The sequence below is a fragment of the Copadichromis virginalis genome, linkage group LG7 (assembly GCF_057382275.1).
Source record: "Copadichromis virginalis isolate Kocher_CV1m ecotype Utaka linkage group LG7, C_Virginalis_male_GT1.1, whole genome shotgun sequence".
Classification (NCBI taxonomy): domain Eukaryota; kingdom Metazoa; phylum Chordata; class Actinopteri; order Cichliformes; family Cichlidae; genus Copadichromis; species Copadichromis virginalis.
Window position 1 is genome coordinate 30,746,949 of NC_140624.1, and position 26,960 is coordinate 30,773,908.

Here is a 26,960-nt window from a genome sequence, read left to right on the forward strand (position 1 = left end):
GTTTTTGCAAAGCTATATGTGGAAGGAAACTGTGACAGAGGACAAGCTGATGGCGTAAGATGTAAGTACAACTCCTCCGGTTTCATATGCAAAAAAAATTATTGCGCTAGCTTACGTGGTTGCAGAGCTACCGGGATTTAAAAATAGTTACGCAAAACAGAGCGTGCCCGCTCCCACCGGTTTTAAAGGGTTAATAACAGAGATAAAGAGAAACCAAATCATGGTGTCAGATTAATTTATTTTATCCAACACAAAAAAATCTTGTTCTCATAATCAAACAGAATAAAATCGGTGAATCATGCTGTAATACTTATCTTTTCAGAAACAGGCAAACTGTGATGACTAAACCAATACGTCTCTAACTCTTTTTCTTTAGCATTTTATTAAAAAGTAGGAAACTCTACAGTGATGTTAAGCTGTATTCAGCCCATGCGAGTATCAGTGCTGAAATCAGGGCTTGGCCCACAGTCAGGGTCGATGTCCATGATGTGGAATCCATGACGTATAGTAGGTGGACAATCCTCAGTGAGCCCAGCAAAATTCAGGAACATGTCTCTTATTCGTTGATTGTTAATGCACAGCGCCCCACCTCGCCTCTCATACTGGGTTTTAGCCCTGTTTACATCAGCAATACAGGTCCAGTGTTTGTTTTGGTTTTTGGTCACACACCACTTTGAATGGTCATTTGAAGGAGTCCAACTACCCACACCTGTATTTGTATTGATATTTTGAATATTGTACACTCTGTGGTTGGGGTCTGAACAATAGGACGGGGCCCGTCCAGCCTGGCAGCCCCAGGTCTGCACAGCAACATCACTGTCAATTACTTGGGCAATGGTGAAGTAGAGGTCTCCAACTACAAGAAACAACAAGAATCCTTTAATCCTGTCCAGTTCTTACAAACTGATTCTGATTAGTACTATTGAACAAATAAATAAAAGCAAATTGAAAAAACCCCACACAAGCCCCACACTTGTTTAATTTAAAAGGTTAGCCTTTAAGTTGGCACTCATATACATACAGACATCTCACCTGTTAAGTGTTCTGACTGTTGTTTAGCAATGCTGTAAAAGTTCTGATGTTCTTTTGACGTCAGCATTTGTAAGGTTCTTGGTGGGTTGACTTGAACCCATTTTGTTGCTTTAATGAGCTCTTGATGGAAATCATTTGGAATATCATAGTCAAAAGGAAAAGCTCCGATGTACTGCAGGTGATTACCTGGAAATAGATCAAGGAGATCTTTACTGTGAGCTTTAGATCAACCTCTGGGGGTTAAATTGTGAAATGTATAGAATTTAAATTGTGCTTATTACCGATGTTTTTGAACTGGTCGTAGGGGAAAGTTACACAGATGAACGTCTGAGCATTTTTAAATCCGCTTTCAGGCCAGAACTTGTTTTGGTCTCTTCTGAAGGGGAATTGAGGCATGCTGTGTAAGAGCCAGACCCCATAATTGTTTTTTTCAACCATCAGAACCCCTGTGAACCGGAACAGTTACACAGCTGGTCATTAAACAGTAGAATGGATACCCATTCATCAAATACTTTACTCCTTGCTAGCCCACTCATGGATGACTCAACCAGTCAACAGACTTTGTTTCTAGTATTGTCCCTAAATGCATGCGCAGATGGCATGGAGTGGAGTGTGATGAGGACCCAAATGCAGGGCCCAAAATGTAGTCTTAACAAAAGGCAAGCTGTTTATTAGCAGAGCACAAACAAGGAAAGTGAAAATGAAGATAACGATAAATAAACTGAGTAAAAACCAAACAATGGGGAAAATAAAACCCCAAAAAACCTGGAACATGGATGTCATGGCTAGGTGGCCAGTGTGTTGTAGTGTGAACCCAAAAGCAAGTGAATAAGAGGCAGGATCGAAATGAACAGAAAGCGAGCCTTTATTGTGTCTGATAACACATAAATCAAACAATAACAAAAACTGGACAAGAACTAGCAAAAGCCTGAACTGGGAAAAACTACAGGAGGAGAAATCTGGGACATGAAGACGCAGGGGAGGTTAACAGACAACTCGACAACGAACACAGGGAAGCTCACACAATACATACACATGAGGGTGATGAGGGAAGTTTAAACACATGGGAATGCAATTGGGATGAATAGACATAATGACACAGGGGAAGCAATACGAAACACGAAATGAGAGACTGTCAAAATAAAACAGGAAACACTAAGACGCAAACTATAACACACAACAAGACACATAGCCAGGAGGAAGGAGCGCACATGAGAACAGGATTGACTTGAACCATAGTAACACAAAAATATATAAACTCAAAAGTTAAGTTCAAGACCCAGAACCCTGACAACAGAGAAAACTAACAGGAGTAGCAAGATGAACACACAAACTGATAAAGGGCTGAGGAATACGGGGACAATATAAACACTGAGGGGTGACAAGGGAAGTGGAAGCACATGAGAACACAGCAGGAATAAATTAGACATAAAGAGACAGGGGAAGCAAAACTAAACACACTGAATATAGGATGCAAAACTGTCAAAATAAAACATGAAACACACTGAGGCATAGACTAAGAAACATGGGCTTGACACAGAAACGTGTGTAAACCAACAGATACAAAAGATGAAACACAAAGAGAGGAACAGGTAAAGGTAAGAAACACAGAGACACAACCTAAGACAGGGAGAGTGAGAAATACACACAGAGAGGGTGAAGGAGCTAAACACAGAAAAACATGACACAAGAGGAACCTCACAGACAAGCAACCAGTAACCTGAAATATAAATAAACTCAGAAACACAGAAAGAACTGAACTCAAGACTAAACTGTAAAACTTCAATATCTTCGCAATATCACCAAAAGAATCACAATAACAGGATAAACTAAAAATGCTCAACAGACCCAGAACCATAGCAAGTATTTCCCTTATATGATGGACTCGCGACAGTGTGTTCTTAGTGAAAAGATACAATCTCTAGCTTTACTTACCTTTACTGTGGCCAAAAATGTCAGTGTTGGCACTACATCCTGGAGGCTGATCGCTGTAACTGAGGAATCCAAAGTTTCGTGGCTGCAAATGATGCAAAAAAAGCTACATTAACACTTTGTAAGTAAACATACAGAGCAGGCCTACATGACAACACAGTCTCACAGCAGAAACACTCATGACATTCAACCTTTTAATTCCAGCTTCTAGACAGAGATTTTGTCTGATTTTCAGGTAATCTGCCTGGTTAGGTTTTAGCAACAAGGCTGTTTGGTAGTTTTAGGTTTGGGTTAAAATGCAACAGTTGCATTTTCTTGGTTGCATTGTGACACATCCTCTATGAAAAGTCTTAGCAACACATGTTGCAGAGACAAAATTATACTTATTTTTGAAACAGATTAGTGTTCACTGGTAACTTGGTTTTTGTCTTTTATGTGTTTAACCAACCAAAGACTCTCACCATGTCTTTAACTGACTTCAAGATTGGCCTCAGCGTGTTGCCCAAGGCAGCAGAAGAATCGATGAGGTTCTTATAGTTAGTTGTACCGGGTACCATATCCACTCTTTGTGTTGAATCGATGTAAATGTATTTTATCTCCCTTTTATATATTTTAGTTTGAGGATTTTGAGGATCTGGGATCTTCTCTCCTGGTGCCTTATATAAGATGTACCTGATCACAAAGAGAAATAAAATGTAAAAAGAGACAAAAGGATAAATGTTAGCCTGACTGACTCCCACTAAAAACATTTGGTTAAAACCCTTTCTTTGATGCCCAGGGGACACCCTTAGCATAATTTTCCAACAGAGTTGTCACTGAGAGGCAGGTAAAGTGACAGACGGCACAGTCATATAACCTTTAACCAGAGTAAAAGAGTTGGTTCTTTGTTGTTTTTTTTGCACTTGTTTGCATTTTGATTTTAAATTTTCAACTCTACCTCTGCTGTTAGTGTTTAGTTTTAAAATGTTAAAAAACCCACTCACATTAAGCACTCGTGTCTGTTTCAGTCCTCCTATTGCTCTCTAGTGTACTGTTCTACACATTAAAAATGAGGATGAAAGAATGCCTGCTGTTGTACAGTGTTAATAAAAACAGGCTTTACTGAGACTCAGTATGTGACAAGTTAAGAGTGAGACAAGATTAGTTCATTGCTGTCTTAGAAAGGATTTTAATAAAAGTGTTTCCTCACCAGTCTACCTCATGATCATTGTTATCCCTGCAGGTCACTATGGCCTCAGATCCCAAGAAGAACAGAGTGAGAGTCAGCACGAGCCTCCACATCGTAAAACAGCCACAGCACAACCTGGTTTATGTTGGCACCTTCCAGGAACAGTTTATTTGCCTAAATTATTAAATTTCAGGAGGTTAAAAAAGATATTTTATAGTATTGCTGACATCCTTTTTATGAATATGGATTAATTCAGGACTCATATACATACACACACATATATATATATATATATATATATATATATATATATACACACACACACAAACTCACAAAAAAAATTTGTGAGTTTGTGAGGGAATCATGTCCTCTAATCTAAATGTCCAGCAAGTACAAAGAAGTCAAAAGGTTAAATATTCAGCTAATCTGGCACTGAATGATTCAGTATTTCACATTTAAAGGTGTGGATTTAATTTCAATTAGCAGCACTTTCATTCTGAATGAAAAATGGGCACTGGTATACTGGTATATCCTGCAAACCTTGTTGGCCTATTCTCACACACACACATACTCTGGATGTATCAATGGTGCAATGGTGGTGTTTTGTATCTTGCACGAGGCTATTTAGGCATGCAGACCAGAGCCCACTCCTCCTAAGCCCTGTGTCATATTTGGTAAATGGACTGATTCTTATATAGCGCTTTTCTACTCTCCCCGAGTACTCAAAGCACTGTATACAACATGCCTCATTCACCCATTCACACCCACTCATACAAGCACTTCTAAACTCAAGTGCAACTAATAAACATAAACATAAATGTTGGGGTTAACATCTTGCCCAAGGATATTTGGCATGCAGACTGGGGGAGCCAGGAATCAAACCATCAACCTTCCAAGCAGTAGCTGATCTGCTCTACCACCTGAGACACAGCCACCCCATATTTTAATAAGCTTTGCTGTGCAGACTGCACATACTGGGGTACATGCACAGTGTTTCTTTTGGGCTAAAGCCCAGCCTTTTCCCTCCCTGTCAGCACATCAGGAGCAGTGAAGCTTCTTACCTTCCACCACTTCAGTCGTCTCAGTATTTCTGACAGAGCGTGGTCTTCACCTCAGATCTATCCACCTCTTTGTTTATTTGTCTGTTCCCCCTCACTTAAATCCTCTCCAGCAGGCTGCTGATCAGAGGTTTGACGGAGGCTCCATTTATGGTCATTTAACCTTGTGAAGAAACTAAATGCTGTTTGATTTTCAGCAGTCAGCATGAATCTGTACTTTGTGCCTCACAAATAGAATAAACTGAACTAAAGTGCAGTATTTATTTGCTTTGGAGCTTGTTTTTATCTCTATACATGTACGGCATAGAGACTGTTTGAGAATTAAAGCTCAGACCAAAGGAGGTCCCAATTTAAACTCACACTCCCACCACCTCTACAGGGAGTGCAGAATTAGAATAGAATAGAATAGAATAGAATAGAATTCAACTTTATTGTCATTGCACATGCACAGGTACAGGGCAACGAAATGCAGTTTGCATCCATCCAGAAGTGCTTTAGTGATATAGATCTATTACAATATATATTAGCAATAATATAGATATGTGAGTATATTACAGAAATGGGTCTATTATGGTATGTTATAATGTACACGGTATGAAGTATGTTGTGAATATTCTATAACTATAAGTATGTACAGGCTGTAGTGAGTACAAGCTATGTACAGGATATGAACAGGATATAAATATGAAAAACTATACAGAATATGAAATAAATAACTTTACAGAATCTGGGATATACAGCTATACAGAAATGGGAACTATGCAAGTTGTAAACAGTTGTAGGATTAAAAATTATCGAATGTACAGAATGATTATTTACACAGAGCTATACAGTAGTGCAGTTAAGATAAGTGAGGGTGTAGATAGTTTCTACAGAGGCTATATAAAGTGCTAGTGGTTGTGAGTGGTGGTTCAGTCCATGTTATTATTGTGTTTGAGGGTACAGTTGTCCATTGTGGGTGTGTGTATGTTCAGTCCATGAGTTTAACGTGGGTCAGATGTCAGGAGGCAGAGTTCAGGAGTCTGACAGCTGTGGGGAAGAAGCTGTTCCGGTACCTGGTGGTCTTAGTCCGGAGGCTCCTCTGGCGCCTCCCAGAGGGCAGGAGGGTGAAGAGTCCATGTGATGGGTGACTGGGGTCTTTGATGATTTTCCCAGCCCTTTTCAGACACCGCTTCCTGTAGATGTCTTTTATGGCAGGAAGTGGTGCTCCGGCGATGCGCTGGGCAGTTTTCACGACCCTCTGCAACGCCTTCCGGTCCGAGGCAGAGCAGTTCCCGTACCAGACTGTTATACAGTTGGTCAGGATGCTCTCGATGGTGCAGCGATAGAAGTTCACCAGGATGTCTGAGGACAGGTGGTTCTTCCTCAGAGTCCTCAAGAAGAAGAGGCGCTGGTGAGCCTTCTTGACCAGCTTGGAGCAGTTGGTCGTCCAGGTGAGATCCTCGGAGATGTGGACTCCCAGGAACTTGAAGCTGCTCACACGCTCCACAGCCGTCCCCTTAATGTGGATGGGTGGATGTGGCTCAGCATTCCTCCTGTAGTCCATGATGAGCTCCTTGGTCTTCTCGGTGTTAAGCAGCAGGTTGTTTCTGTCGCACCACTCAGCCAGACGATCCACCTTCTCCCTGTAGGCGGCCTCATCGTTGTCACTGATGAGGCCAATCACCGTGGTGTCATCTGCAAACTTAATGATGGTGTTGGAACCATCAGCAGGTCTGCAGTCGTGGGTGAAGAGGGAGTAGAGGAAAGGGCTCATCACACAGCCTTGTGGTACACCGGTGTTCATTGTGATGGTAGATGAGCAGCGGTTATCCAGCCGGACATGTTGGGGGCGGTTGGTCAGGAAGTCCAGTAACCATTTGCAGATGAGGGAACTGATACCCAGGTCTGTCAGTTTCCTGATGAGTTGTGAGGGGTGGATTGTATTGAACGCTGAACTGAAGTCTATAAACAGCATTCTGGCGTAGGTGTTGTTGTTGTCCAGGTGTGAGAGGACAGAGTGCAGTGCGATGGAGACTGCATCCTCTGTGCTCCTGTTCCGGCGGTATGCGAATTGGTGGGGGTCCAGGGTGGGGGGGAGACAGGATTTGAAGTGTGCTAGGACCAGTCGCTCTAAGCACTTAGTGATGATGGGGGTGAGTGCTACTGGGCGGTAATCATTGAGGCAAGATGGGTTGGAGTTTTTGGGTATCGGGACGATGGAGGTGGATTTGAAGCAGGCCGGTACCACAGCGTGGGCCAAGGACAGATTGAATATGTCTGTGAGCACTCCTGCAAGCTCCCCAGAACACGCTCTGAGAACACGCCCGGGGATGCCATCAGGGCCTGCAGCCTTGTGGACATTGATCCTGCTCAGCACCGCTCCTACATCGGTGGGGGAGAGAGTCATAGGTTGGTGGTCTGGCGTCATGTCTGCTTTGGTTGTGGTTGTGGGGTTCCCTCGCTCAAAACGAGCATAAAAGTTGTTGAGCTCGTTGAGGAAGGAGACATCAGAGGATGCGGGGGAGGGTTTGGTGGTCCTGTAGTCTGTGATGGTCTGGAGTCCTTGCCACATGCGTCGGGGGTTGGAGTTGGAGAAGTGTTCTTCTACCTTCTTTTTGTAATGGTGTTTGGCTTTTTTGATGCCCTTCTTTAGATTAGCCCTGGCTGTACTGTAGGCGTGTGCATCTCCTGACCTAAAGGCAGTGTTGCGGGCCTTCAGGAGGAGACGAACATCCCGGTTCATCCAAGGCTTCTGGTTGGGGTACATGGTGATCCGTTTCTGGGTGGTGACACTGTCTGTGGTTTTGGAGATGTAATCCAGTACAGATGAGGCGTACTGGTCCAGGTCTGTGTGGGTGAACATATTCCAGTCTGTGTTTTTAAATCTGTCCTGGAGCACTGCGTCTGTCCCCTCTGGCCACACTTTAATTGTCCTCACAGCAGGTTTCACACGTTGGATGAGTGGTGAATACCGTGGTGTGAGGAACAGGGAGAGATGGTCCGATTGTCCAATGTGGGGGAGGGGTGTGGCTTTGTAGGCTCCAGCCAGGTTGGAATACACATGGTCTAAAGTCTTGTTATTAGGCAAATGAGTATTTTGTCCACATCATCCTCTTCATGCGTGTTGTCTTAATCCAAGCTGTATAGGCTCGAAAGCCTACTACCAATTAAGCATATTAGGTGATGTGCATCTCTGTAATGAGAAGGGGTGTGGTCTAATGACATCAACACCCTATATCAGGTGTGCATAATTATTAGGCAACGTCCTTTCCTTTGGCAAAATGGGTCAAAAGAAGGACTTGACAGGCTCAGAAAAGTCAAAAATAGTGAGATATCTTGCAGAGGGATGCAACGGTCTCAAAATTGCAAAGCTTCTGAAGCGTGATCATCGAACAATCAAGCGTTTCATTCAAAATAGTCAACAGGGTCGCAAGAAGCGTGTGGAAAAACCAAGGCACAAAATAACTGCCCATGAACTGAGAAAAGTCAAGCGTGCAGCTGCCAAGATGCCACTTGCCACCAGTTTGGCCATATTTCAGAGCTGCAACATCACTGGCAGAGCGTTCTCACTCCCGAGGCGTAACATGTCGACGTTTTGTCACGTCCCGCGGCGTTCCTGAGGAACGCGAAAGGAGACCTTCGGCGTTCTTATGGTACGCGGCGGGTTATTGCTGGAATCCAGTGCAATGACGCTCCCGCGGTAGTAGACGTTCCAGCCCTGTATTCCAGCCCTAAACCTAACCTTATCCCTAGCCCTGACCATAACCTTATTCCTGACCTTAACCAGGACTTTAATGATGTTAAATAGCGTGTTTCTAAGCGATTTGAAGAAAAAGAGTGAACATGTGTAGGTTCAGTCCAGACGGTTCTCATATTTCCTCTTTTTCCGAGGTCGTCATTTAGGAACGTGGTGGGTAGCCGAAAACGTAATATGGTGACGATTTGTCACCTAGCGTAAAATGTTACGCTTTGGGAGTGAGAACGGGTTGTCACTGGAGTGCCCAAAAGCACAAGGTGTGCAATACTCAGAGACATGGCCAAGGTAAGAAAGGCTGAAAGACGACCACCACTGAACAAGACAAACAAGCTGAAACGTCAAGACTGGACCAAGAAATATCTCAAGACTGGTTTTTCTAAGGTTTTATGGACTGATGAAATGAGAGTGAGTCTTGATGGGCCAGATGGATGGGCCCGTGGCTGGATTGGTAAAGGGCAGAGAGCTCCAGTCCGACTCAGACGCCAGCAAGGTGGAGGTGGAGTACTGGTTTGGGCTGGTATCATCAAAGATGAGCTTGTGGGGCCTTTTCGGGTTGAGGATGGAGTCAAGCTCAACTCCCAGTCCTACTGCCAGTTTCTGGAAGACACCTTCTTCAAGCAGTGGTACAGGAAGAAGTCTGCATCCTTCAAGAAAAACATGATTTTCATGCAGGACAATGCTCCATCACACGCGTCCAAGTACTCCACAGCGTGGCTGGCAAGAAAGGATATAAAAGAAGAAAAACTAATGACATGGCCTCCTTGTTCACCTGATCTGAACCCCATTGAGAACCTGTGGTCCATCATCAAATGTGAGATTTACAAGGAGGGAAAACAGTACACCTCTCTGAACAGTGTCTGGGAGGCTGTGGTTGCTGCTGCACGCAATGTTGATGGTGAACAGATCAAAACACTGACAGAATCCATGGATGGCAGGCTTTTGAGTGTCCTTGCAAAGAAAGGTGGCTATATTGGTCGCTGATTTGTTTTTGTTTTGTTTTTGAATGTCAGAAATGTATATTTGTGAATGTGGAGATGTTATATTGGTTTTCACTGGTAAAAATAAATAATTGAAATGGGTATATATTTGTTTTTTGTTAAGTTGCCTAATAATTATGCACAGTAATAGTCACCTGCACACACAGATATCCCCCTAAAATAGCTAAAACTAAAAACAAACTAAAAACTACTTCCAAAAACATTCAGCTTTGATATTAATGAGTTTTTTGGGTTCATTGAGAACATGGTTGTTGTTCAATAATAAAATTATTCCTCAAAAATACAACTTGCCTAATAATTCTGCACTCCCTGTAGCTGCACTTTTAATGCATTCATGCAGCTTATGTGCTGACTTCCATCACGGTCTGTGACGCCTGCAGCCACTGTCTTTACATTAGCTGATCAAATTATTTGAACTATTCTATTCAGCCCAAAGGACGTACGAGGCTCGTGTGAACTAATTACCCTTTTATAACAGGGTTGGTGATCCGTATTTAATTACATGGTTTTCTTTTTATAATCCAGCTACCCATCAGGTGAACCCTTGTTTAATGAGAGAGGGTTTGTTTTTAAATCAGGTTTCTGGAGTTTTCAGGAACTACATGGGTGCCTGAAAAATGTAAAACATTTTGTAAAACAAGTATTTCTTGGCATTACACACAGTGCTTTTGTTTTCTTAATGTTTACTCAAAGTTTACTCAAAGATTTTCACATTTTCACTTTGCCTTTGAAAACAGGTCTGATGACTTACTCAAGTTATTCCTCCATTCAATGCAGATGAGCCTCACTGTTTTAATAAATATAGACAGATTTATATTTTGACATGGTTTCTAAAAATATTATAAAAGGTTATTATAATTTTTTAAATTAACATTCTAATTCTGTTCTTTACGAACACCAGTTTTTGGTTTCTCTAAACATCAGTCCATGTTCTGCGTCACCTGACTAACACAGTTGTCTCTGCACTTAAAAATATATCGTTAGTATGTTCACAGATCTCTCTAAAGCTGTTGATGATCATCATATTTTATTGGAGAAGTCACTCAAATATATTATTGCATTATTATGTAGAAATGGTTAAAGTTCAAGTTCAACAGAGGTCAGTTTTTATGTGTTTTGAGCTGTTTCGGCAAAGTCAGATTATTCTGTGGAGTTGCACAAGATTCCATTCCTGGATCCTTGTTATTCCTCATCTATATTAATGATTTTTCTAAAGTTTCTAGGATTATTCAGTAATAATACAATTAAATAAATGCTTAAATATACTATTTTGAATATAATCAGTTTAATCATTTTCTGTGGTAAAACTAAACTCAAAGGATTTATTTCTTCCTCGATTTGTGAATTTTGACATCTTTATTTTCCTAAAATCCTCACTTAGGGCTGTCAGTTTTCTATGAGATATAAATTATGCTATAATAATTAAACCTACCATGGGTTGAGAGGTGGGGTACACCCAGGACAGATTAGCAGCCTGTTGCAGGGCTAACACAGAGAGACAGTGTCACGATCCTGGATCTTTTGACCCAGCGTGTTGGGTTTTAGTTTATTTTGATGTTTATGTTTAAGTTCACTTATTTATTAGTTTCCCCTTGTGTTTTCAACCCCTGTGTTAAGTCTCCCTTGTCCTTTATGTGTTTCATGTCTTCATGTCTTTTGTTGTCAAGTTCATGTTGTCATGTCTGCGTTTTATTATGTTTCCTGTTTTATTTTGAAAGAGGTCCTGTGTTCCTATGTTCATTGTGTTTAGTTTTACACTTCCCCTGTGACATCGTTATGTTCATTTGTTTCAGCTGTTCCCCCACATGTTGCCACTTCTCCATATCACCTCATGTGTGTATTTCAGTCCTCAGTCTTCCTGTGTTCAGTGTTTTGTCCTCCCTCATAGCTGTGTGTAATTTCCCTGTGTCTCCCTGTGCATTAGTTTTTCCAAGTTTAGTTTGTGTTGTTTTGTATCACTTTTTCTTCAGTTCAGCAAATAAAGCTGAATTTTTGAGTCAAGTTCCTGTTCTGCAGAGTTTGCTTTTGGGTCCTTCTCCTGCCTGCACACATCCGTTTTGTGACAGACAGTTAACCATACACACGCATATTCACACCTTTGGGCAATTTAGAGTAACCAGTTGGCCTAATCCCACTAACTGAATGTCTGTGAACTGTGGGAGGAAGCCGGAGTAGCTGGAAAGAACCCACACAGACACAGAGAGAACATGCAAACTCCACACAGAAAGGACCTTCTTGCTGTGAGGCAACCGTGCTAATAAATTTCATATTTCAGTAAATTTCATGTGTGGACTCATTCATTATCTGCATTTAGCCAGTTTTTAATATGAATTAAACGGAGGCTACAAAATAAGTGCACTGACTCTTCTCCTGTATGTTATTTGTATCCTTTTTCATTTTGGGGATTATTTGTAAAAGTGTAAAAGCAATACGTTGAAATTGAGAATTATTTGTGGCTGTCTATCTACAAACAAATCTGTCTTCCACTTTACTTGATAAAATCTTTTCATGTTGATTCCACAGAACGATTTATTTATGTAATCTCATCAGCCGGTAATTCTTCATTTTTTACCTTCATCATCGCTTCTGATTGTGCGTAAGTGCTTAATGTACACAAAATTTGACCAAATGTTTTCATAACCAATTATAAGTATTATTAGATAACCTTTGATTGGCTACTTGCCCAGCAACAAAGACTATGGTTACTATAACAGACTATGTTCTTCGTGGTAAGTCTGACAGTTTCAGCTTTAAAAACAGACAAACACTGAGTGCTTGTGTGAGCACTCAGTGTTTCCTCCACCCACATCTGTTCGATGATCACCCGACACAAATCCAACAGTGTGCCTACCGCAGTCAGTCAGCCAATCGCATGAGGAATATTGTCTTTTAAAGACACATAAAACCTGCCCAGCAACTCCTCAGCTTTGTTTCACCGTGCTGCCGTGATGCTTCCATGGAAGTGTCAATGAAGAGGCGAACTGGCTTCAGTCCAGACAGACTCAGTTCGCATGCTGGGAAAAATGTTGTTCATATGCATTTAGACTAAGTGAGCAAAACAGACTCAGATATTGATTTAGAGAACTCGCTGATTGTGTCAAGGTAATGATGTCATTGCTTGGCCTGCTAATAAACTTCTTACAGATTTTATTTTTAAAGTACTCAAATGGAAAATAACCACTGAGCTTTACCAGCTCAGATTTTAACTCCCTGTAAATGTGTGTGAGGACCCTAGCTGCTAGCCACATATTTTCAGTGTGTGATGGTCTGAACCAATGTTCCCTCTAATTTTTCATGTGACTGAGCAAACACACAAACTCCCTGAGCGATCCCTTGGACCACTGTGAGCAACAGCAGATGTGTGCACTGTGGTCACACCAGCATCGAATCCATGTTACATGGTTTATTAAAATAATCAAATTACAGCATTTACAGTTATGGTAGACTACTTTTAATTAAGTGCTTTAGCCCACTTACAATGAAAATTTTAAAAAGTCATGTTCATGGTCTGTGTAGTATGTTAACACTATTGGAAGTAAAAATATTGTAACTTGTATTATGAGTCTGTGGTCTGGGAGAGAGTCCTGTAACTCTCTGTGTGCAGAATACAGTATATAATGACCAGTGTTGGGCAATTAATTATATAGTTACTTCTATAAAAAAGTAACTGAGTTTTGCAAACAACTAAGTTTTTTCAGCTATTTATCTAAAAACGCAGCCAAAGCGGTTTTTTAAATAAACATTTCAAACTATTTACAGAACAATCAGCTGTTCTGCATCAAATTTGATGCCACAGAAATTATTTGTGCCACTCCAAAAAATCATTTTTGTCCACTATGAGATAAAGAAGAACATCAAAAGCCTGACAGCAGGAGATGTATCACTCCTGTAACACCTGTAACATTCAGTAGTTGCCTCATTGTTCTGACACACACAACAAAACTATTGACTACACTACACACTAACTACACAAGACAACACACTAACTTTAGACTCCAAACACGCTAAACGTCGCAAATCTCTCACATCTCAAAACACCGCCTTCACTCCTAAAACTTCCCCCTTTCCTAAACAACTAGATGCCATGTTGCCATATCATTTTTTTAATTGGTCGACATGGTACATTTTTCGACCAATGGGATTTTTTGTGTTTCTTTTTATCGCTGTGTGACTGTTTTCATGTGAAAGCTATTAAAACCCGATTCTTTGATCCCCATGATAGAACAGAGAAAACCCGACTCAGAGTGGTCAAAACATTTATAATTCTTTATTCAATCATCTTCCGGAAGAGAGAAAGCCCTGCACAGCCCAACGCCAGTGGCAGGATCTCTAATATTAGAAGCTAAGAATGTCTCACATATAGGTGTTATTTTGGTACTTTACACATCACACAATTTCGATACAAACAACTCCTTATATGGTACAAGTTCCTCTTTTCTGTCTGGCTTCCTGCATTTATTAATATGCTTGTATAGCTCTACACTAACTTCCTGTTTTTCAGTCTGGCTGAGCACTTAGTTTATGAGTCAAAAGTGGCCTTGCTTTACAAACCTTCATTATTAAAGTACATAAAACAATATAATCAGAAAATAAGCACTAAGAATATATTAATTACACGACAAAGCCTGTGTGCGCTAGTACCGCTTGCCACTCGTTCCCAGTATCCTTTGCGGTTTTACCCCTGAATGACATCACATTTTCAATCTCTATAAAGTCCACACTTTTTCCGTCAATTGTTCCGTCTGTCCTGCTCACATCTCCAATAGTTGGTACATGTTGTCATTAACGTGGCTTCACTCCTCATCAGCCGCTTTGCTAGCTAAAACACCGGTGTCGGCACATAAGGATGCTGTCATAGCCTGTCAACAACGTTGATTAGCTGCGTATATACGAATGTGAATCGTATCTTTGGCTGGAGCAGCCAGTCACCGGTCACTCACTGACTCACACTGCAGATAAGAATGAATTGTTAACGTATTTATTTTAATTTCAATTCAGGTTAGTTTTTTTTTTGTGTGTGTGCAACGCAGATTTTCTGTGCGCACAGACCGTGCCAACAGTGCGCGATTGCGCATGCGTGCAGCTTAGAGGGAACATTGGTCTGAACTGCTTGTGGAATATAGGAACATCATCTCGCTGAAACCAAGACTGTCCCTGAAAACGACACCTGAGGGTCAGTACATGTCGTTCCTAAATCTGTATTATTGTGGCATTTGCACATGTGCAGGTTGCCCTGCCATGTGCACTAATGCCCCCCAAATACCTTTAGGGATGCTGACTTTGCACTGATTGGATGGTCTTGCTCCTCTTCAGCCTGTAGGATCCAGCATCCATGATTTCCAGCAGAGTCTGGGACTCTAATTGGTCAGAAGAGAGGAGAGGTTACCCCTAAGCCTACATCCATCATAGATGAGCTCAGGCTCAGAGAAGACAGACGTGTTTGCTCTATTTGTTCTTTATGTTCTTTATGTGGTGGAGTTTGAACTTCACGTGTGGATGCACGGATGAGCTGTAGTCCCTGCTGATGGTCTTCAGAGTTTTATGATCTCACGCAGATATTTCACCACAGAATCATCTCTGAGGACCTGAACATCACCAACATCCAAGCTGTGCAGCCCGGTCCCTGTGTGCAGGCATTTCTCTCGATCCTTTGAACCTTTTCGAGAGATTTTGACCCATAAACAAACAAATCCAAATAATTCAAATTCTTCTCAAATTCTTCTCAAATTGTTGAATTATTTGTCCACGTTTTTCGTAACAGAACCATAAACATGTTCTCTTTAGTTCTGAAACAACTTTTTGTATCTTAAGTGTCTAATTAACCTCACTAGTTGGAAGAAGTCCCAAACACCTGCCCCTCCAAGTATTACACGACTTTCACAGTCTTGTTGTAACATGTTGCTAATTTAAAATGAAAACTTAAAAAAAAAAAGTTTCTGCATGTCATATATTTTCTTTTAAATGCATTTTTAAAGTGATCATTCATTTGTGTAACTTACATTTTGTACATCATCCAGAGTATTTTAGAAATAAATGTTTGCAACATGCAGAAAAGAAAAGAAAATCTCAAAAATGAGATGAACAGAATAACTTGCTCACGGTTTGGAAATGTTTTAAAGACCTTACTGCATTACTCAAAGTGTGACTTAGTGCCAGTCAAGCAGGAACAAGGATTTTCCAGTGAAGTCTATTTTGGCGTTGGGTGTTCTTTGATCTGATACCATCAGTTGTGGTTTGGCTGCTGCATATTACAGATTGCAGAGCAAAAGGAAAACATTTCAACTCAACAAACCACTGCGACTAGTTAAAGCACTTTAACTACAGTTTTTCGAGTGACTAAGGTAAGACCCGACGGTTTAACCTTAACATTTCAGATTAATTCATTCATTCATAATTAACCCATAAAAGCAAAGATTGAACAGAGCTCAAATTTAAATAGTTACAAAAGTTTTTAAAGATTTTAATTTAATGTTGTTTGCTCAATGATATGACTTCAAATGCATATGCAGGGCTGGGTAATAAATGGGATCATAATAAAAATGTTTATATAAACTGACAATCAAACTGAAATGTGCTTAAAATACTGATGAAGCTTGTCACAAAGCCTTGTTTGTGGTTGTTACCTGATTTAACATCTGATATTTTTAAAACTAATGAAACAGCATTTCGTGTATATTTGATGCTTCTTGGTTACAGTGTATGGTTCATATGGCTACTTTTTTCCCTCTCAGACTTTAAATGATCTCTAAGTGATCTTTCTCATCAGCATGTTGTCATCCTTTAAACATGCGAACAGCATTTTCTGTGCATGATATGGAAACATTAAAGATGATATTGAACTGATTTATTGCAGAAAGGATTAAATAAATCATTTTATTTTTTTTGTTGCCCAGCCCTACAACTATGTACTTACTATATGCTAAATCAGTATAGAGGCATGCATCTATAACACATAATATCTTGTTTGTTGGTAGTAATCTGCATTACTGATGCAGTGAACAGAAACAAAGGTCATGCAACTTTTGGAAAAACTGATGAATCCATTCCTGTTCCAAAATATTTTTGGTTAAAAATGTAAATTTTAGATTAATTATAAAAAGTTATTGATATAAAAATCAAGAACAGACAGGTTACAGTTGGTATGACCAGTCTGCAGTTCACCTACAGAGAGTTTCTCCGCCAATGATGACGGATCACTTAAAGTGAGCTTTTACACATCGCCGAGCAGTCAGGATGTTTGTAGAGGCAAAACATAAAAGCTAGAAGACGACGAAGTCTTCTTCAAAAAGCTCAAACATGCGATTCATGCCCGCCGCCACAGTGAAAAGTCAACAAATAGAGGGATCAACTCCAAAATCCATCACAGAACTCATAAAGAGGGGTAAACTCATTCCCAGAGTGTTTTTAAATGTGCACTAACTGATGCAATACTAATAATTAATATTCATTAATATTTTAATATATTAGGGGCTTGTATCAAAGTGCAGGTGAGGAGGCATGATGGGAAGACGTCATGGTTTCAGTTAAAAAAAAAATCACAACATCAGCTCTACACACTGAAAAATGAAGTGGTCCAGTACAGGAGTGAGACCAGCTGGAAGTAAAGTGACACGAAAGTAGTAGAAATACTGCCAGTTGTTTTTAGCTGCTCTGTGACTTCTGTGTCCACAGATGTATCAAACTGAAACCAGCACGGTTCTTAAGAATGTGGGAGCCGATGCAGAACTCATCTCTAATAACAACTTAAATAACAAGATGGATCTGCTGACTCTGGTCAAAGTCAGTGAGGGAAGATTCTGGCCCGTACCAAAGTACAAGCCCATGGAGTTCAGCCTGTCTGAGCTGGCCGAGCTTGAGGAGGAAGAAGACACATGTAAAGGTGTGTAACCACACACACACACACAAACACACACACAAATACACACACACACACTTGGTCCCCACAAGTATAATAGCATTCCAATTTTCTGTCACCACAAAGACATCTAAACATGTCCACTCAGACACACCCAACATACTTATGTGATGCTCCTTCCAGATTATAAGGAGGAGGTCTTGGTGAAGGATTTCACGACTACTATGGAGACAAAGGGGAGTGGAGAAATTGGTGGGGGAGATGATATTGTGGGTAAAGCCAAAGTTGAGGCAACTGGTGATACCGTGGATGGACTGGAACAACCTGTGAGCATTATAAAAAAGAAAGCCGACGTTAAAAAACTGAGGAACAAGTTCAGTGGCAGGTAAGTGTCCGTCTCTCTGCTCGAGTTCAGCAGCAGACTTTCTGTAAACATGGAAATAACTTCCAGGCCTGCATTCTTTCTTTTGTCCAGCGGGGGGCAATTTAAAAGGGTTATCAGATAAGATTAGATTAGATTAGATTAGATTAGATTAGATTAGATTAGATTAGCCTTTATTATCTTGGGTGACATTTCTCTTGGACAAACACGAGATATAATAGGTAACATGTAATATCAGGTAACACACATACAATTTCATCATCACCTAAAGAAAATTTGTACCCAATTAACTCAGGGTTTTGGGTTTTTTTTCCTGTGGGCATTGACTCATACTCTTTATAAAGGATATGATTGATATCCTCAGAGATTTTCAGACTCTTCTTTATCACTGACTCTTGAAATACTGGAGGGCAAGCTCGGGGAGCGTGCCAATTATCTTCTCACCCCTTTCAGTCAAATTTTGAAATTGGGAACTGAACTTAGCAGAGATGTTAGAAATCCACATATGATGAACCTGCTGTATCTGACAGTCCAGGTAAACACCTAAATACTTAAACGTGTCACTAGTTCAACCTTCTCTCCAATAATTCATCATGGTTATCATCACGTAGTTATTTGTATGTTGCTCCCACAGCCCTCTGTGACTCCTGTACGTATAAGCTCAGCATGTGTAAAATTACGATTAACTTTCACTTACGTTTATCTTGTAATTAAAAACACCACATACCATCTAACTATATGTGCATCCTCCTTTGCCAACAGTTCCTAACCTGTTTCCCTCTCTTGGTGCTTTCTGTTTCCAGGAAAATAAAGAAGGAAAACATGGAGTTACTGGGACTGAAGGACAATGACAAACTGACTTTTGTTTACCAGAAAGTTTACAACAGCGGGCCTGTCAAGATGATTCGAAAGTCTAACAAGAGTGGGTCCATCTCAGCCTCCTGTCAGAAGATGCTGCATGTTCTTATAAAGGTGAGTGAATCTGACGTTTATCTATGAAAGCTGAACTTTGATGGTATGAGGTGATTAAATATGTACTGTAGAACATTGGAATAGAGCCAAACTAATTTAACCTGAAACCACAACAAGCCATCAGAGAAAGTGAAAAGTTCTGTATGGGCTCTACAGAGAATCAGCTCATCTATGAACACTGAGCCAGCCCGGTCAGTTCTTTAATGAGCAACACAATCTAATGTGAACAGAAACATCAACATGTCAAAAACAAGCCGACCTGATGGCAGACTGGATAATCAGTCCATCCTCATTATCACCAGTTACCTCATCACTCATACTGTAAACTGTAAAGCTGCTGCGTTGGTCATTTTAAACCACTTCAAGGTTGCTTTAAATCTCAATTGTAAATTGTACATTTTAGACTATTATTGACCCTTTTTACCTCAAAGTGTATATTTACTCCCCTGTCCTTAGTCTTAAAGTGTATATTTATTTCCTACTCTTCCTGTATTTATTGTTGTTCTTTTGCACTAAATGGAACTGGAGCCTCGTTGTCTCATCTCTGCTATATACTGTACTATATGTAGCAGATATGACAATAAAGTTTACAGCAGACACCAGCGGGCCAAAGCCCCAGCACCTGGTTGATAGAGAAGTGCACCAGGACCCAGGCAGACCAACCAGAGCGCTGGAGTGCATGGCACCGTCAAAGGCTAATAGTGCACTGATAATATAATTATGAGCTCACTGATTCTATGAGCTTTAATGATAGTCCAGAGGCTCTGCTAATGGCAGCGCAACAACAGCAGCAGGTCAAGAGAGTCCATTGTTCTTATTTTTTGTTTCTAAATGCTGTATAAGGCAACAAGTATTCACCACAGAAACAAACAGTTTCTGCACAATCCTGATTTTAATGTATTTAATGTTGTATGATTAAGACGTTGTTCTAGCACTCTTCTGATCTGTCTGAGGAACAAACCGACGTTTCAGTATTTCTCAGTAGATCCAATACCGTGTTATTTGTATTTAGGGCAGCAAGAAGGAGGTGACGAGCTTCACTGTGCCGGAAAACTCCACCTTTGGTTTTGGTCTCATGGAGCTAAAGATGGATGATGAGAAGCTGAGTAAGAGTACATGACTGTGTTTAATGTTTCCGAGTAGATTTAGTGTGTTTTCCTGTTACTGAATGTAACAATGTCTCTTTTCTCATCTTAGAAATCACATGTGAACCCTTTACTCATAAAACAGGTTTATTCGGTAGGTTGATTCTGTTGTTGAAGGTTTTTCTTCTTCATTTATAAATGTCAGATTTAGTCTTGATTCCATGTTTGCCTTGATCTTTACTTTTGGGAGGCGTGAATGATTAAATCAAGTTTGACAGTTTAGAATAGAATAGAATAGAATAATCCTTTAATTGTCCCACAAGAGGAAATTTGGTTGTAACAGCAACCAGAAAGACACATATACAAACAAACAGTACACAGGACACAGAACAGAAACATACACAATTTGTTCTTACATACTTACATCAAGGACAATGGTTTCTATAAACAGAGTACTGTACAGTTATTAAATTAAATAAAATTAACTACAGATGGCAAACCCAGGTTGTAGCGCGAATCGGTTGATTAAATTATTGCAGTTACAGCGCAGATGTAAACATCTATGATGTTGTTGGGAGCAGTTTTGATTGTACAGTCTGACAGCTGCAGGGAGGAAGGACCTGCGGAAATGCTCCTTCATGCATCTAGGATGTAGCAGACATTTATCAGACACTGTGCTGTTTTTCCTTTTGTGGCTTTAATCATTCTGAGGTTTGTTTCCAGGTCTGTTTGCCAACGATGCCATCAACTCCAAAGAGATGCTGCACAAAGTGAAAGAAGGTGTGTGTGTGTGACTTTTAAAATTTTAGAATTGATTTATTTTTTTAAATAACACTGCATCAGCATTAACAATATTTTAAACATGACAACGGCTCATTCTGTCACTCTCCTCCTTATCGTCATGATATCAGAGATGGATAGGGATGGGTATTGATAAGATTTTAACGATTCCGATTCCATTTTCGATTCTGTTTAACGATTCGATTCTTTATCGATTCTCTTATCGATTCTTTTTTTTTTTTTTAAAAAGCAGAACACTAAGGTCGATTAGCTTAGAACTTTGTTTTATATCTTCTCTTTGAACAAGATAGAAATTTAGGAGTAACATGGCCTTACAAACCCAACAGTGAGATCTTAAGAGATCCAGCCTACGGCTCTTCAATGGGGTGTCACAGGGTCCCCAGGAAAAAAAAAATTGTAAATGTAAAATAATAAAATAAATATTCTTCTGTAGCAATAACAAAGTATAACATAAATTATTCTGTAGCAATTACACAAGAATATCCAGTAATGTCCCTGCCTACATTTAAACACATTCACTTACTGAAAATCGGGACATCTGCTGTGGCAAATGGGTGCAAGCCTTTGACCACAAACTTAGTCACTGCTCGGTAACATTCGTCTATCCTGGCCTGAAAGGAGACGCTACCGATAGACTGCAGCGAGAACTGCCAGCGAGCGCCAGCCAGACTCTGTCTGTCTCTCTCATCATGGTCACCTACATGTACAGTAATGGCAGGTCTTGTAATAAGGCAGATTGCGCTAACATAATATGCACTGTTAGTTGATTATTTACCTGCCGCATTAACGGGAGAGGACGTGCAACGTTACTGCTGCTGCTGGGTTGAGAGTCACGAGTCCGGAGCGGAATTAAAAACACGTGTCATCGCGTGTTTTGTGAGCAAATGCTTTTGCATATTCGTAGTGTTTCCTCCCTTAAATGAAATATCTACTTTGCAAGTTGCCCTGTTGTCATCGGTTCTCATAAAGTATAATCAAACTTTTGAGCGTTTGAGCCGCTTAGGCGCCGTGTTTCCTGCCAGGTAAATGACGCTCCGCAACGTGGTGACGTCATTCGGGGCGACTGGAATCGATAAGGGAATCGTTTGCAAAAATGGCAAACGATTCCAAGGAATTGAAACAGTGGGAACCGGTTCTCAACAAGAACCGGTTTTCGATACCCATCCCTAGAGATGGACATGTAAAAAAAAAAACAAGTAAAGTAAGAGTAAAATAGAAATGTTTCAGAATCAGAATCAGAATCAGAATCAGAATACTTTATTGATCCCTGGGGGAAATTATTTTTTGTTACAGTGCTCCATTTTAAACCAACATTAAGACAAGACAGACAATACGCTAACTAAGAATAGTACAATATATACATATATATACATACATACATACATAAGTCACTTATAAATAAATATTTGGAAAAGAAACATGTGTAGTTGTAGCAGCAAACAGTGTGTTAAGTGGATGCGTTGTACAGGGAGATGGCCACAGGCAGGAATGATTTCCTGTGTCGTTCAGTATAACTACATAATTTAACAATAGAGCGCTCCTTATTTGTGCACATTCACCTGTCTGAGGTGAAAAAAAGTCGCTCGGTTGGTAGCTTTAGGTTGAGGTTGTGCAGACACATTGATGTGTCTTTAACATCTCTGCCATTGGATGTAGGAGGATTATGGAGAGAAGTGCAAAAACAGATAGTATATTCCAACTATTCCAATACTATAGTATTCCAACTATAGTATGGAAAACTGCCATCTGCAACATAAACAGTTTTATGGGCAGTAACAGGGACTCCCAAAGTCATCTGTTTGAACAATCATTGCTAGGAACCAAAACAATCACTTGGAGGTTTTTTGCTCAGCACCATGTCATCCAGGAACCACTCACTAACCAATCAGGTATAAATACGTTAAATATGGTAATGTGAGAAATCATAATAGATTATGGGAATTGTTTTGATCTGTGTTTGCAATAAATAACTTGAAATAAATATTTATTTTGATCGAAGGTCATTCAGGTTTGTCTGGTGAGATACGCATGCATGAAGTGTTTGAGTGATGAGTCATGTTTTACTCAGAGAAGTGTTAAGTAAACCTGAAAACATGAGACATAAAACCTGATTATGTTTTACTTGTTTTAATAAATAATTTGATGTCTGCTGGGATTTGACACTGAGACCTGATGCTTAATAAACTGGTTTCTATGGTTCCAATAAAAAGCTGCTTTCATTTACTGATGGTATGATTGGTGCTGCTTCTGTGTTTGCTGCAGAACTGGAGACGAAGGATCATCTTCTGCTGCCGCTCGGAGAGCTTCCCGAGTCGACCCGTCGTGATCTGCTGAAGAAGCTCAGCGAGCTTGCTGAGGACGGAGATACTCTCTCTCTGCTGGAACAGACAGTAAGAAGAATATTGACCAGAGTCTGGTGTGTGCTTCTCCTAAGGTTCAAGGCTCATTGCCATCTTCATCAGTTACTGCAGCCTGGTCAGCTTACACTGAGATAAACATCGGTGTTGCAGGTTTTTAAAGACGTATTGGATATTTCAGTTTATTTTAAAATACACTTCCTTGTCATCTTAACAGTTTTTTCTTCTTTTTATCTGAAGCCAAATCAGTCCTGCTGGCTGGTCTTTATGATGTTAAACTAAGCACAGAGGTAGTTCAGGGAGACACAACCAAGCTGCCCAAAGTTTCTGCAGGCCACTTTGTAACCCAACGCCACCCCACCTGCCGTCTTCCATGTGTGCTCGAACAGTTCTGCTGATCATTAACGCTGTTAATAAATTAATAAAAAGGGAAACATCAGTTATCAGAGGAAAAAGTGATACTGAAACAAAATAATCTTAAAACCTGTTTGAAACTACAACTTCTATGACTACAACCCAACAACAACAACTATAATAACAACAACAATAATAATAATAATAATCCTCTGCTCCTCTCAGCTGGACCAGTGCACTAAAGGAACCTCTGAGCATGTCCTGTCTGAGGCTGTCTCCTCCTTCATGGACCTTCTTGATATCTCAAACATCTCCAGTGCTGTGAAGGATGCCGTTCATCTGTTGGTCAGCACGTTGGACAGTAAGTCAGCTGACCCGCTCTGAGACATTTATTCCATTTAGTAACATGTAGATTTAATTTTATTGACACATCTGAAGCAAAGTGTTTCAGCTCGTCACATCGTCATCAAACTTTGTCTTTCTTCTTCATGTTTGTGCAGCTCTGCCAGATGAAGTGCCACCACTTCTGACCCGCTGCAGTCCAGATACTCTGAGAGTCCTCAACCAGCTGGTGGGTTCATTCACTCATTCGTCTACATTCATCTACATGCTCCTCTCAAAAGCCTCATCACACCTTATTCCACACAAGTGCTTGCTGTAAGAATATGTGCAGAACATGGTTGGGCTTCCTGAATTAAGCAAGTGAACATTTACAGTGATTTTACAGACCCTGTTACACTTAACAGCACATCAGCAGCAGCTCCGCCCACTATCAGCAGCCTGTGGGCGGAGTCTTCCTCATGTTTGAATCTGATCAGACAACAGCTCCCTCTCTGCTTCTCCAGGTGGATGGTCTGAAGGACGGTCGGGCCACACTGCCAGAGTCCCTGCCCGTCCCCCTGCAGGAGGGAGGGGAGCTCCGCTGGGCGGCCGAGTTCATCTGTTTGAACGATCAGAAGCTGAAAGAGTTGAGTGACGGCTGGGACCGGCCCGAGCTGCCCCCAGAGGTTCTGCTGGAGGTTCTGTGCCTCGCTGTGCAGGGACTCAGCCTGATGCAGCCCACAACAAACCCTTAATGTCAGCTGCTGTGATCTTTGTTAACCTGTTTTCACAGCAGCTGATTTTATATTGTGTGCAGCTTCAAAGCAGGTAACATCAGTACCTACAGCTGGGTTGATTCCAGCTTTTGTGTTGCAGCGTTTCTCTGCCTTTATTGTCTTTCCCAGGAGCAAAATGACTTTAATTTGTAATAACAATAATAATAATAATAATTTACTTCATGATTCTTGTCATTTATTGGTTTTGTTGCAGTCTTTGTTTATAGTTCCTGTTCCCTCCTTTGTTCCCCATCTCTGTCTCCACGTTTTAATATTCTGAATGTGAATTTATTATTCTCCTTGTTCTGAATTAAAGCTTTATGATTCACTGAAAAGAGCGAGTGGAGCCTTTAAATCTAAGAAAATTTTTTTACAAGAACCCCTAAAAACACATAAATGACAGCAGATAAGGATCAGCGCCGAGGTAATGACACTGACATTCAGAGAAAGGTTGTAATTCAAAAATAATTAGGAAAGTAATTTAAAAAAATCAGTGTTCACAAAAAACCTTTTTTCTATTAAAGTTTGTACATTTGTATATGTAGTTTAAAAATCTCATCTTGTTAAAGGTTGTATGTTATTACTGATGTAAAATCTGAAGGTGTTTCTGAGTTATGAGTAGTGTGAGTTGTGAAACAGCATGTGTCAGAATAGAGAGGTGGTGTAATAATTATGTATATGTATGGGGAAACAATTAAATGACGAGAGTCTAAAAGATTTAAACCTGACAGCATTAAACTGTTTATCAGGAGGATGAATCCTTTAATCCTCTGTGGGTTCACCATGAGAACACTCACTAGTGGGAAAAATGCAGGCATAGTCAGAAGATGTTCTGAAGGTGGAATTTAATACAAAAGAACTATTTACAATAAATAAAAATACAATAAATAAAAAATAAGAAAATAAAATAGTTTGCTTAGAGACTAACTGACTGAAGTGAGTTCTTCATAAGTCTGCCGTTTTAACAGCCAGGCCACACGTTACCCTCACTGTAACCACCAATAAACTGACTGTGTAGGCCTGGGCAACTCCCTTTACACCCTGTTGTATCCCACCAGGCATCATGTCTATCCATCTTTCCCACAAAACAGTATGTCTCCCTGCTCATTACCAACAATAGTTTCCATATTAATCATATATATTTATACAACTACTTGCAGGCGACTTAAACAGGATGGTTAAAAGAGGAAGAACCCAAACAACATAGTACAGGTCACGTGACCCCAAAGCGGGACAGGAGCCCGCTATTTAACACCAGGAATGACATGCCTCACCTCCAGCTTTGTGGTCCGAAACAGTGCAATCCTTTCAGTGGCAAGTAAGTGATAATACACGCTGGCTGCACGTGTACTAAAGTCACCTGTCTTCCTTTCCTCCTGTTCGACTGCTGGACCCAGCGACATGCAGCAGTAACAAAAAGGCAAGTGTGTGGAATGCGCGCACGCATCCATCCCACGACAGCCCACAGTCAGTTGTAATGATAATCAGTGTTGGGGAGTAACGTAATACATGTACCGCCGTTACGTATTTAAAATACAAAATATGAGTAACTGTATTCCGTTACAGTTACCGTTTAAAAAGGTGGTATTCAGAATACAGTTACTTTGTTGAAATAAATGGATTACACTGCGGTACTTTCCTGTTTCATTTTGTCGCGGGTCAGGACTGTTTGGGTTTTGTTTGACAGCTACGTTCTGTTGTTCCAGGCGGCAGCGTTACGGTTGCCATGGTTACAGGGCGACGCTCTCTCTCTCTCTGCGACTGTGTGTTTCCTGGGTGAGAGAGCGGCTTTTCGTTGCTGTTGTTGTTGTGCTAAGCTAACAGGCAGAATGCTACAAGCATAGCTCTAAAGAATGTAGCATCATGGGCAGTATAGTCCGTGTTGCAGGGAGAATGGACTGCCATACACGTTATGGGTCTGTGAGCGCGAGGAGGGAGAAAAAGGGGAGTGGAAAGGTACGAGTTGTCATCGAGGAAAAACGGGAGCTGGAAGCATGTAAATATAATAATAACCACTGCAGCCAAGAAGAGTGCCTGACGAGCCCAGTTGTAAGTAAGCTATTAAGACTCGACTGTACACCGTGTTCGTGTTTTCCTCCGAAAACAATAAGTTCCGTTGGAGCAGCCTTT

The 26,960-nt window shown here is 40.6% G+C and overlaps 2 protein-coding genes across 3 annotated transcripts; one reads left to right on the forward strand and one right to left on the reverse strand.

Annotated features, from left to right (window-relative positions):
• Positions 1-218: 218 nt before the first annotated feature.
• Positions 219-5,329, reverse strand: LOC146705335 (deoxyribonuclease-2-beta-like). 2 transcript variants are annotated; one of them, XM_085462987.1, is made up of 7 exons: positions 5,194-5,329; positions 4,154-4,284; positions 3,426-3,636; positions 2,968-3,049; positions 1,314-1,478; positions 1,033-1,218; positions 219-856 (listed from the first exon to the last, which is right to left on the reverse strand). In XM_085462987.1, exons 2-7 carry the CDS (start codon positions 4,243-4,245, stop codon positions 423-425), a joined length of 1,170 nt encoding a protein of 389 aa, XP_085319113.1. In that variant the 5' UTR covers positions 4,246-4,284; positions 5,194-5,329; the 3' UTR covers positions 219-422. The 2 variants fall into 2 exon arrangements, with proteins under 2 accessions (XP_085319113.1, XP_085319112.1); XM_085462986.1 differs by having other exon boundaries at positions 4,154-4,306; positions 5,194-5,328.
• Positions 5,330-16,194: 10,865 nt separating this feature from the next.
• Positions 16,195-25,014, forward strand: LOC146705336 (uncharacterized). Its single transcript, XM_085462988.1, has 11 exons — positions 16,195-16,268; positions 17,599-17,806; positions 17,966-18,167; positions 18,968-19,136; positions 20,149-20,242; positions 20,334-20,375; positions 20,945-21,001; positions 23,285-23,412; positions 23,959-24,094; positions 24,234-24,304; positions 24,579-25,014. Exons 2-11 carry the CDS (start codon positions 17,599-17,601, stop codon positions 24,807-24,809), a joined length of 1,338 nt encoding a protein of 445 aa, XP_085319114.1. The 5' UTR covers positions 16,195-16,268; the 3' UTR covers positions 24,810-25,014.
• The last annotated feature ends 1,946 nt before the right edge of the window (positions 25,015-26,960 follow it).